This window comes from Nerophis lumbriciformis, linkage group LG25, assembly GCF_033978685.3.
Source record: "Nerophis lumbriciformis linkage group LG25, RoL_Nlum_v2.1, whole genome shotgun sequence".
Taxonomy (NCBI): domain Eukaryota; kingdom Metazoa; phylum Chordata; class Actinopteri; order Syngnathiformes; family Syngnathidae; genus Nerophis; species Nerophis lumbriciformis.
Window position 1 is genome coordinate 12,017,177 of NC_084572.2, and position 13,025 is coordinate 12,030,201.

At 40.8% G+C, this 13,025-nt stretch overlaps 1 protein-coding gene across 4 annotated transcripts in view; it reads left to right on the forward strand.

Annotated features, from left to right (window-relative positions):
- Positions 1–13,025, forward strand: part of tnrc6c2 (trinucleotide repeat containing adaptor 6C2) — a 54,372-nt gene that overhangs the window by 33,836 nt on the left and 7,511 nt on the right. For 3 of the 4 annotated variants that reach the window (XM_061983718.1, XM_061983721.1, XM_061983719.1), the window contains 10 exons: positions 1,270–1,407; positions 2,281–2,400; positions 2,479–2,562; positions 2,727–3,000; positions 4,550–4,714; positions 4,803–4,994; positions 6,558–6,707; positions 6,919–7,137; positions 8,450–8,526; positions 11,484–11,623. In XM_061983718.1, the coding sequence (XP_061839702.1) occupies positions 1,270–1,407; positions 2,281–2,400; positions 2,479–2,562; positions 2,727–3,000; positions 4,550–4,714; positions 4,803–4,994; positions 6,558–6,707; positions 6,919–7,137; positions 8,450–8,526; positions 11,484–11,623 (1,559 nt within the window). The remainder of the gene's footprint in view (positions 1–1,269; positions 1,408–2,280; positions 2,401–2,478; positions 2,563–2,726; positions 3,001–4,549; positions 4,715–4,802; positions 4,995–6,557; positions 6,708–6,918; positions 7,138–8,449; positions 8,527–11,483; positions 11,624–13,025) is intronic. The other variant, XM_061983720.1, reaches the window with a different exon arrangement.

Here is a 13,025-nt window from a genome sequence, read left to right on the forward strand (position 1 = left end):
CCCATTGCAAAATGGTTTATTACTTCTTACCCAGCATGGAACACTTCACTGTTCACTCAACACAGACATTATAACATCTTCAAAGCTCACATTTGTGCATTCACACAGATCGCCAACATTTTGGAGCCAGGATGAAGCTAGGAGTAAATAGGACAAATCTATTTTTGTTAGCATAGGACAAAGTTATCCTTAAGTTTCACTTTTGCATCTCATAGCTGCTAAACACATAATTGTGGTGGGTTTAATAAAACATTGATTCAAGTTTAAAACGGAGGCATCACTGGTTTTCAATGACATGGGAGACTTAACCCCAGTAGATGAACAAATAATATAATAATCATTATAATAAATATGTATTGTTATGATGATTATTATTATTATCCACTGATTATGAATCAGATCATCTCTACCTTACATTATGAAGTAGAGGGAAACTTGATCGACTTATCATATTTAAGTGAATAATGTCTCCTTTGATTTTAAAACTTAACCCATTTGTTAAAAAAAAAAAGTCTAAACGTGTGTACGTGGAGCGGTGACGTTAGGTTTAGGGTGTAGTGGGGCCCTTTAGGAGTCTAACAATGAAGTGGTTTACTCTTATTTATAGACATTCTGAACAAAATTTAAGTACCAGTAAAATTAAAGACCAAAATGGGGCCACAAACAAAATCTTGAGGGCCACACAAAACCAAAGGCCAGTCCTGCCCAGCATTCCCCCATTGCTCGCTTCTGTATCAATGACATCGTCTGAAGTGCCTATTGAAACCAGATTATATCAAGTATAACCGCCAGATCTAGCTCTAGCACACATTAACTCTTTGTCCTTGAAGCCCAAGTAAAAGTGCTATCTTGTGTTTGGAATCGGGATGGCAGCTGCCTTATAACAACTTATTTATTGGACCTTACAAATATAAACAGATTGCTACTAAATGACTGAGCATATTCACTGCTGGACGCTGTATTGTATTTTTGCCACCCTGCGTCAATGACAGACATGGCCTGAGGCATCATGTTTCTGGGTTGCCCATTCCTTCCCTCTGATTGTCCCCTTTTCATGAATATGTAATGTCTACGGGGACGTTCTTTCATTTTTGTCCATTTGGACTCATGGGTGAATCTATCAAGATTTTGTCTGTCAAAAATCAAGGTTACCTTGGTTGTCTAAAAGTTTTAAATGCACCAAATCAAAAATATCCTTACGATTATAAAAAAAAAAAAAAAAAAAAAGTGAATGTTTTAAAGGCGTGAAATCTTTGATTGGTCTTCTAGATACCCAGTGGAATGTTTGGCAGCAGTGGGGCAGCACAAAGTCGGGCCATGCAGCAGCCTCCTCAGCTACCAGTGCCACCTCTCAGCTCCTCCCAGCCTAGTTTACGTGCTCAAGTGCCTCCGTTTCTCTCCCCTCAGGTACATTAGTACACCTTCATACCAGACACTTTATTAGGCACACCTGTGAGCTCCAGTACAAGAGCTATAACAGAGATTCTGCTTTTATTGAGGCAATGCTCAGTTTTATTCTAAATGAGTCCACTGGGTACAAACTGCATGCACAATTGTAAGCATATTCTTCAATTATTATTATGACAGTGCAGTTTATCTACTACTTTCAAATTTGTTTGTGGAGGTCCGCAACAAATAGATTTAGCGCTACCTTTTACGGCCTCGCTAATGAACACACAGTAGCCTAGTGGTTAGAATGTCCGCCCTGAGATCGGTAGGTTGTGAGTTCAAACCCCAGCCGAGTCATACCAAAGACTATAAAAATGAGACCCATTACCTCCCTGCTTGGCACTCAGCATCAAGGGTTGGAATTGGGGATTTAATCACCAAAAATGATTCCAGGGCGCGGCACCGCAGCTTCCCACCGCTCCCCTCACCTCCCAGGGGGTGATCAAGGGGATGGGTCAAATGCAGAGGACAAATTTCACCACACCTAGTGTGTGTGTGACAATCATTGGTAACTTTAACTTAACATTATAATGCAGCTTGTTGTTCCAACTCTGTACTGTAGATGGCAATCTGCTTCTTAACAGACCTCTGCCAGATAATAAAGATGTCCCTTCCCAAGTCAATGTGTAAATTGAAGAAACCAAATTATTTGAAAAATCAGACTAATAAAGTGCAAGGAAACATACCCCTCCCGTCCCCCAAACATTACAGTGTCAATCAAAACTATTGCCGCAAACAAAATGTGAATTACTTGTACTTGTTGTGAGTCAATGTTTTTTTGTTTTACTTGTTACCAGTTAAAACATTTATTTTTGCTCCTTACCTTGGCAGGTCCAAGCACAGCTCTTGCAATTTGCAGCAAAAAACATTGGTCTGAACCCTGCACTTTTAACCTCGCCAATAAACCCTCAACAAATGACCCTGTTGTATCAACTTCAGCAACTGCAAATGGTGAGTTGCTCCCTTTTGAACAAGTGTTCCTTTCATGTGTTTTATGTGGCTGTAATGCTTTGCTTCCCTTTTGTTCAGGCATACCAGCGTTTACAAATCCAGCAGCAGATGATGCAGGCGCAACGCAACGTTTCCGGCCCCATTCGACAACAAGAGCAGCAAGTGAGTCAACAACCGCAACATCGCACCTCACTCACACCATCCTATGATAAATGTGACTAACTGAAGCAAAACCGCATGACCACACATTTGTTATCTGAACAGTGGTTTATGGATGCAATTTCCTCATTCACTGTATTTCTGCTTTGCCACCCCTCCTCTTCTAGGTCGCACGCACAATCACCAACATGCAGCAGCAGATCCAGCAGCACCAGCGTCAGCTCTACCAGGCGCTGCTGATGAAGCAGCAGCAGCTTCCCTCCCATTCCACCTCCTTTTCTTCCTCTTCCGCCGGTCTGCACGGCCCCACTGGAGGCTCCGCATCCGGCAAATCAAACCTGGATCCTTTCACAGGCCCACATCAGACCTCGGGCCTGGCCGACACACTGCACACCAAAGAGTCGCTGTCCTCACCCAATGCCTACAGCGCCTACTCTCTTTGTAAGTCCTAAAAAGTAACAACACATGTTCAACACTTCATTGATAATGTGACTTGTCTTCCTTGGTGACAGCAAGCGGAAGGGTTGCAATAATAGCTTTTGCTTGATGCTTTTTACTGCTGCTAAAAACAAACAATAAAAGGAGATAATTACTTGGGGTGTCTCAATCCGATATTGATATTAGATATTTGTCCGATATCAACCAATCAAGTATCGGATGATATCGGCTTGCATCTAAAATCTCCAATACGAACTATGATACCAGCAGTCCTGGAGTGTGTTAACTTGTGCAAAGCTGGACATTTAACATCTAAATGTCCACCAATAAGAACACAAACTTGCATTTTAGTCATATCCTTTACAAGATGTAAACATAGTAGGCTATAGGCTAGTTCATAAAAAGTCTCTTTTATTGAACAATGTTGCAGTCTAAAACATGTGTCAATGTAAACAAATATCAAATTATTATGGTTGTATATTACTTACAGATACAAAGTATCCAGTAACAAACATGTCTGCATCATTCAACTTCTTGCATCATGCTCTTAATTTAATAATTTATTGTCGCCAAAACAATAACTCACCACTTCAAAAGCATAAAGCTCTTGTAAGGTTGGTGTTTTTATTACTCCCATTGTTCTCTGTTTGACTAATTTCACTTGATCAAACCTTTTTTAACATTTCACACTACAAAATAATAAATGTATGTTCTATGGTTCCTGCTGTTATCGTATCGGCAAACAGTCAAGGCCCTAATAACGGAAGTGGAAAAGTCGTATCAGGACACCCTTAATAATTACTGAGAGTAAAAGATTTGTTGCTCAGCAACAGTCTATTCAAAACACAGTCTTGTTTAGACAATGTATTTCCAGAAACAGTGTATTCATTTACTCAAACTTGTATTTATTAGAGGTTTTATTTGTAGAAATACATTTTCCTAAGGATAGCATTGTTTTTCTTTTTCTTTTACAAATACAGTGGTCCCTAAATTATCATGGGGGTTGTATTCCAGAAAAAGTAGGGACTATTTATTTTATGCTTTCTATGAAAATTATTTGCATTTAAAGTCTTATAATCTCTTTGCACAGCTTTCTCACACACTTAAAACCTCATACATACTAAAACCTACGTAATTTTAACAAGAAATTTCAGTGTATTCATTGTTAATTTCGATGCACCGAGACCGCAGAAAGTAAACTGCAAAGTGGCGAGGATACACAGTAAAAATGTGTGTTTTACGATCTTGAACCAAAACCTTGACTTCAGTGTTTCTCATCATCAATGTACTGGAAACATTGTACTCTAATACTAAACATAACCCAGCCCAGAGAAACACTCTTTAAACTCCTATTTGAGGAAAGCTTCCTTTTTACAAGCTGATGATGCGCTTTAGAGATAATTTAGCACGGCTATTTTACAAATACTCAATTTCCTCTTGTGCAATATAGTATAGACCTCCTAACTAGGATCTGCCACATTCTGCACACTGCATCTTGTATGTGCTTTTTTTTTAGCTGTTAAACATTCTCATTTGTGTGTGCTTTGTGCAGCTGGACTCAATCCAAACATGAATGTAAACTGCATCGAGGTCGGAGGTCTGTCGCTAAAAGAACCCCCACAGCCCCAATCCCGCTTGTCCCAGTGGACACACTCCAACGCCATGGACAACCTCAGTGGCAACACCTCAAACTTGGAGAACAACCTCAACAAACACGGTGAGTTAAGCATTCAGCAACAACTTTTTGTGAAACAGTACATCCAGTAAAAAACAAACTCAATATGTGTGTTTTCCCCATACATTAGGTGCCATATCTGCTGCCTCAACTCTAGGGCCCCCTGGGAAACCTCCCCAGTTGGAGGACTCCTACAGCCCATACAGTCTGATGTCCAATTCAGAGTCGCCTGCCAGCCCTTTGGTGCCCCCAGACAGCTGGGGCCAAGGAAAGAACCCCAATGAAAAAATCACCAACGGGACCAACATTAACTGGCCCCCAGGTTAGTACAAACGAATAGCAAGTAATGATTCTTTATTTAGGACTGCACAATTATGGCCGAAATCATGATTTTTTATCAGGATTATTTATTATGTCAGGTGAAACATAGTGTTGAATGTGACTTCATGTAATTTCTAATGAAATAGCCTAAATAAAGGTTATGCATATATTTAGGGACACATCTTTGTGTTTTCTTCATTATTTCATCTTTTTTTATATATAAAATTATGCTTTTATCTCTAGTTAACTTTTTTTTTTTAAATATCAGAATATAATAACAACACAGGTTTCCTGCCCCTCGCCCAAACCAATCACCCCTCCTCCCCATTCTTGCCAACCCTCATGATTTTTTCGGGAGACTCCCGAATTGCAGTGTCCCTCCCGAAAATCTCCCGGGGCAACCATTCTCCCGATTTTCACCCAGACAACAATATTAAGGGCGTGCCGTGATGGCACTGCCTTTAGCGTCCTCTACAACCTGTCGAGGCGTCCGCTTTTTCACCATACAAACAGCGTGCCGGCCCAGTCACGGCTTCTGCATACACACGAAAGTGACTGCAAGACATACTTGATCAACAGCCATACAGGTCACACTGAGGTTGGCCATATAAACAACTTTAACACTGTTACAAATATGCGCCACACTGTGAACCCACACCAAACAAGAATGACAAACACATTTCGGGAGAACATCCGCACCGTAACACAACATAAACACAACAGAACAAATACCCAGAATCCCTTGCAGCCCTAACTCTTCCGGGCTACAATATACACCCCCGCTACCACCAAACCCCCCGCCCACCCAATCTCCCAAATTCGAAGGTCTCAAGGTTGGCAAGTATGCTCCTCCCCATTCCATTTTTTAATCCGTTTGTATTTGTTACACCTATCAAACGATTAATCGAAGCAACAAAATTTAAATGAATGCTTTTTTCTTATCAATATAAACAATTAAATCATTAATCATTGCAGTCCTAGTGTGAAAAATATATATGACAAAACAAAAAATATAATTATACTTGAGTTGCACTCTTGTTAAAGAGTCCTTCAATGGGCAGTTACATTTCCGCATTACCTGGATTCATGCACGTTTGAACATGAGAGGGTTGCACGAGTTAAATTAATTGTACGTCTCGTCAGAACACCAGCAAAAATGTTTGCATGCAATGGAAAAGTTTGCCCAGACTTTGTTTAGCACGATGGCTCGCGGTTAGTCCTGCTTGTGCAATTACAAGGAGACAAGCAGGGTAGCTTGCTGTGCAGGCCTCCACACCTGTCGCCGTTTGACAACAGTGGTGCGGTTTTCACCTCAAGCCGAGGGCTCCACGGAAGTAAAACCACGAGCAGGGTCAACGTGGTCAAGGAGCTCTGTGCGCATACACGATGGCCTTAGGCGTGGGCCGGCGCTGCCTCATGGTGCTTTTGATATGCAGCAGAGCCTGATCTTGTTGATATAGTCTTGCGTAATGGTGGCAGCCAAAATCGTGATTTAAATTGTATTAATTGTTCAGCCTTACCTTGATTACATCATTACTCAGCACTTTATTTTTGCTTCTTTCAGAATTTTGCCCAGGTGTGCCATGGAAGGGCCTCCAGAACATTGACCCGGAGAACGACCCTAACATGACGCCCGGCAGCGTCCCCAGCGGCCCCACGATCAACACCAACATCCACGATGTCAACAGATACCTGCTGCGTGACAGAAATGGAGGTACGGACACACGAACTGAGCTAAAAAGTAGGTCGGCTTTCTTAGTTTCAGTCTCATGCCACTTCCTCTGCACGTTGAAACCACAAAGAAATGCACCACCTCGCTTTCAGTTAGCATTCTTTGTTTCTGCCCGTTTTCATAGGAATTCAACAAGAGTTAAGAGACGTTATTGTTAATTGCTCTGTGGGTAAAGTGTCTTTTGCTGTTCAAGGTAAACTGTCGGATGTGAAATCCACCTGGTCCTCGGGACCCATCTCCCAGAACCAAGGCTCTCTGACCCACGAGCTGTGGAAAGTCCCTCAAGGCCCACGCGGCTCCACAGCTCCATCTCGCCCTCCGCCAGGCCTCACCAACACCAAGCCGCCATCTTCCACGTGGGGGGGGAACTCACTGGGCCTCTCACAAGGCTGGAGTGGCTCCTACTCCTCTGGTAGGCAAAAATATATGTTCTTGTTTTTATGAACTCTTTTTCTTCTTTTTTTTTTAAAGTTATTGCACAGGTGCAATATGACATTACTACCATGGTAACAAATTCCCCTCCCCAAAATATAATTTTTTTATTGGTATTCATGTCCCAACAAAGGCACTTCACTGATTGAAGCAGGTGTGGAATCACGCTCCTCATGCATGAGCCAGACACACACAATGCTAACAACACAGCTAATGATCGTAGAAGCGACTGCTTAGTTGAGCAAGTATTTCCCGAAAACTTGCGCCTTTAATTTCAACACATTAAATCTAATTTTAACTTGGAGGAATTACCCAGGATGTGACAAGGTATTTCCACATATTGGTCGTGTTTTAGACGGCCAGAGCAATGACGCTTCTTGGAGCATCCTACTGGTCCTAAAAGTACCTTATTACCGGTATTGTGCAATACTTAAAATACTCAAACACTACAGTATGACGCTGCTAATCGCTAGCAGGCAACTAGGGCCACTAATTGCTAGGTGACCACTAATGCACTAATCGCTAGCTATCTTAAATGCTAAGATGAATATATTAATATAATTATTCATGTTTTTATTTTAAACCTGCAAGGTACATTGAGTAGGGTGGCCATATCTAAACTACACTACAGTATGTTACATCACTGTTAATATGTATTTAATGAGATTTACATTTGTGGAATAATTGTGGTTGGAATATTAACAATTATCCATTAAAAAAATGTCTAACAAACCAAAAATTTCACGACCCCCCTCCATACCCTGCGAACCCCCTAGTGGTTACAGTCCCCCCTGTTGAAGACCTGCTGGGCTCTAATTATTTGATATTAAAAAAAACATTTAGAAGTTTGTTAAACCTTTTTTTTTTAATGCTCGAATTATAGAAAAATTGTATTTAGTAATAATAATCCTACATTGCGGAAATGTGTTTACCACGGTCAGGCCTGGAACCAAAGACCTGTGATAAACGAGGGACGACTGTAAAGCTGTTGTGCACGATCATGAAATCATTTTACATTTTTTAAGGTAGCGTCAATCAAATGTGTTCCTTGCAGAGATAATATCTGCTTGCCTTTAGTTTCTCTCTGGACAAACAACCTGTTAAACTGCCATCCTGAGCTTGAGTGTCTCTTCGACAGCATTCTCTTGACTGTGTTAGTTTGCGCCTCACTTAGTAACCTTTTAATGTCATCACATCATTCTGGTTAGCAACATTTAGCCAGACTTGTGCTTACAAAATGTGGCATTAGTTTGTTCCTTTTCCGAGCAGAACATTTATTGCTGTGTTTCTAGCAGAGGGAACTACCTGGAGTACAGACAGCTCCAACAGGACCAGCAGCTGGCTGGTGCTCAGGAATCTCACACCTCAAGTAAGAAAACGTCTTTTTCTATCCAGCATGTGTTTGCTTCTTGGTAGCTTTTGTGTGAAACTCAATCACACGGGGGGACAACATTCGATGCACACTTTACATTATTGACACCATCTGCCACGTTTACATGGGTGCATGTGTCGTGTAACAAAATATTCATCTTGTTTCCTGCCCAAGTGTTATCGCTGATTTCAAAGATACAGAGGTGTTATGTGCCAGTCATCTGTGGTTGGGCCAAAATGTGCACAACAAGAGGTCAATGTGATTTGCAAATTCCTTTTTTTTTTTTTAAACACTGGTCTGGGTGGGTTTTGACTTGTGAAAAAGACGACAGTTTAGGCTTGCAGAACGACAACTTGAAGCAGCAACACAACAGTAACATTGTCCCTGGCCAGCGTTGTAGACACACAACTGTCACTAACGACGACCTTGCTTTCCCGGCCCCTGTATCAGCTGGCATTTGGCAAAGTACCCCATATGCGCACACACAGCTGCCCGGGAATGCCTGTGTGCGTCACAATACGAAGGGGTTGGATCCTGGGCTCGGGATCTTTCTGTGTGGAGTTTGCATGTTCGTGACTGCGTGGGTTCCCTCCAAAAACATGCACCTGGGGATAGGTTGATTGGCAAAACTATCCCTAGTGTGTGAATGTGAGTGTGAATGTTGTCTGTCTATCTGTGTTGGCCCTGTGATGAGGTGGCGACTTGTCCACGGTGTACCCCGCCTTCCGCCCGAAATGATGCATCTTTAATCTGTTGTTATTGGTAATAGTCTTACACAGTTACATTATTGCCACTTTTGGTGGTAACGTGACATCCTCGCATTATGCATCTTATTAACACCACTGTGGCCTCTAGTGTTACATATTTGACATCAGATGTTATGAGATTGTGTTGATGGACTGGTTCTTATTTGATGAAAGTCGCCATGCAGGCCAGATGCATGTGGATTTTCATATGGTCCTGCAGGCTGCATGTAACACCTCCCCTGGCTGGATCTGGTTCACGGGCTGGGGGTTTGACACTTGTGCTTTAGAACGTGCGCCCCAACGTTCTACCTTTCTGTTCTCATTTGTAGGCCAAGGAACCGTATTTGGTGACTGAAGTATAAACATGTGCCACAGAGACAGGATAATCATGTGTTTTCTCCCTGCCAATCAGTGGGGTTTTCATTAAGGAGAGCCGAGGGACATTTTGAGCCATTCAGTTATTTTCAAGCCATCTTAAATTACAAAAAAGTCTTCAAATTACACTTAAAAACCTAAATTACACTTAAAAAACGACAAAAATGACCATCGAAAATGCCATAGTTTTACAAAATCTAACATGTATCGTAATATAAGACAATGCAATCCATGGTGGAGAGTTCAATTTGGACAATTGACTGTCACTTTTCCCATTCAAAGCATGCAGCAGAAATTTCTGTCTTTTTTTTTACTGTCTTCAACTGAAATGATCATTGTGTGTTATTGACACAAGAAAAGTGCTTGTCTTGTTGTTGGTATATAAACATTAAGTAAACAGACTTTAAAGTCTTAAAATCCTCTCAAAATATAATTATTTTAGGCAGATTGATTAGTTGAAAGTGGAATTCTATTTCCTACGATGTGGGTACACACTTGTCCAGTGTGTACCCCGCCATCCGCCCAAATGCAGCTGAGATAGGCTCCAGCACCTCCCGCGACCCAGAACGGGACAAGCGGTAGAAAATGGATGGATGGAATTCTATTTCGTTATATAATTGTATTATATCTACAGTATATAAATTAAAAAAGATTTGAGCTCAAATAAGGATATTTAGTATATTTACGTTTGACGAGTTGGTACAAAAGTTAATGTTTATTAAACGCTAGTGCCTTCAAAGGAATAATTTTTTGGTCAATTGAATCACACTTTTAATTCATTAATCATGATTAATCGCAGTAAATTACTTGCTTGCATAAATAAAATTCACTTAAAAAAACAACCCAAATGTCATTTTATTGTCAGAATGTCATACAGGAACATTTTAAAATGTTTTACTTGAATGCATGTCATTTATTTGCGTGACAGTTTTATCTCAAGTCCCCTCTGGGTTTATTTTCAAATAGGGCTGGGCAATATGGCTGAAAACTGTATCACGATATACTGTATTTTTCGGAGTATAAGTCGCTCCGGAGTATAAGTCGCATCGGCCGAAAATGCATAATAAAGAAGGAAAAAAACATATGTAAGTCGCACTGGAGTATAAGTCGCATTTTTGGGGGAAATGTATTTGATAAAACCCAACACCAAGAATAGACATTTGAAAGGCAATTTAAAATAAATAAAGAATAGTGAACAACAGGCTGAATAAGTGTACGTTATATGAGGCATAAATAACCAACTGAGAACGTGCCTGGTATGTTAACGTAACATATTATGGTAAGAGTCATTCAAATAACTATAACATATAGAACATGCTATACGTTTACCAAACAATCTGTCACTCCTAATCGCTAAATCCCATGAAATCTTATACGTCTAGTCTCTTACGTGAATGAGCTAAATAATATTATTTGATATTTTGAGGTAATGTCTTAATAATTTCCCACATAAGTCGCTCCTGAGTATAAGTTGCAAACTATGATAAAAACTGCGACTTATAGTCCGAAAAATACGGTGTTTTATATCGGTGAGTATCGATTATTGATATTTTTTATGATGTATCGTATGAAATTTAATTATTTTTATTTCAAATGTAACCTACTTCCGCACTACTTTTCATTCAGGTAACTGTCTGCGATTAAGGTAAAGGAGGATGTGTGTTTAATCTGCATTTATACATGATTGATGCAATCAAATGTTTTTGTTGCATGTGTTACCCTGACAGCCCTAATTAACTGCATAAAGGATTTTTATACCAATGTAGAGAAAAACTAAAGAAACCCGTGGCTTGTAGAAAACCTTGTTGTAACGCTCCTCTTTGTTTTTTGCAGATCGACGGCTCCACTTTGCGGACTCTGTGCATGCAGCACGGCCCCTTGATCACATTCCACCTCAACCTGACCCAAGGGAACGCCGTGGTGCGCTACAGCTCCAAGGACGAGGCCGCCAAAGCGCAGAAGTCTCTGCACATGTAAGTGTCAGCTCTTCCCTCACGTCCTCTTGGTTGCACTATACATTTTAATATTGAATGTGTGTTGTTTAAGTATTGTACTAAAACTAGCATAGCCACTGCTGCTGATTGTTTACTAGGATCCCCATTTGTCTTCCTGGGGTCTAAAATACGTGTACAACATTAAGGAAAAAAGTAATGCACATGACAAATAACACATTAATAAAACTGCTCCACACTATGCTAATGTAGGATCAAACAAAACAATTCAAGCTCATACAAAAGGTACTAATTATTTGCAGGTAAACCATAAATACACCAAAAAACAAGGAAATAATTATTTGTGTGTACCGTATTTTCCGCACTATAAGGCGCACCGGATTATTAGCCGCACCTTCAATGAATGGCATATTACATAACTTTGTCCACCAATAAGCCGCCCCGGACTATAAGCCGCGCCTACGCTGCGCTAAAGGGAATGTCAAAAAAACAGTCAGATAGGTCAGTCAAACTTTAATAATATATTAAAAACCAGCGTTCTAACAACTCTGTTCACTCCCAAAATGTACGCAAATGTGCAATCACAAACATAGTAAAATTCAAAATAGTGCAGAGCAATAGCAACATAATGTTGCTCGAACGTTAATGTCACAACACACAAAATAAACATAGCGCTCACTTTCTGAAGTTATTCTTCATTCGTAAATCCTTCGTCTTCGGTGTCCGAAGTGAAAAGTTGGGCAAATTTACGATCCACTGGCAGATGTTGGCGTCGTCTGGCGCTGCCTCCTCGTCTTAGTGAAGGTGTGTTCGCCTTCTGTCATCCATTGTTCCCACGCAGTTAGCAGTCTAGCTTCGAATGCCCTGTTGACACCAATATCTAGCGGCTGGAGGTCTTTTGTCAATCCACCCGGAATGACGGCGAGTATTGAATTAAGCGCGTAAGCGTGTCTCTCAATGTGCTGTTATGAGCTAGCAAATATAACAACTACACTACCCAGCATGCAACGATAGTTACGAGCATGCGCGGTAGCCCTGAGAAGCGTTGTTGTATGCTGGGAGTTAGAATGTGTTGTTGTATGCTGGGAGTTAGAATGTGGTTATGAGCACGCTGTGAGTAAACGTTGAGAACTCAGTTAACACGCCTCGTCTGCATTATTTATAATTAGACAGACAACACACTTAATAGGAGCCATTTTGGGGTCTTTACATAAACACACAAATGGAAATGAAACGTCACATATCCCAGCATGCACCGCGCGCTTCTTCTACGGGGAAAAAAGATGGCGGCTGTTTACCGTAGTTGCGAGACCTAAACTTTATGAAAATGAATCTTAATATTTATCCATATATAAAGCGCACCGGGTTATAAGGCGCACTGTCAGCTTTTGAGAAAATTTGTGGTTTTTAGGTGCGCCTTATA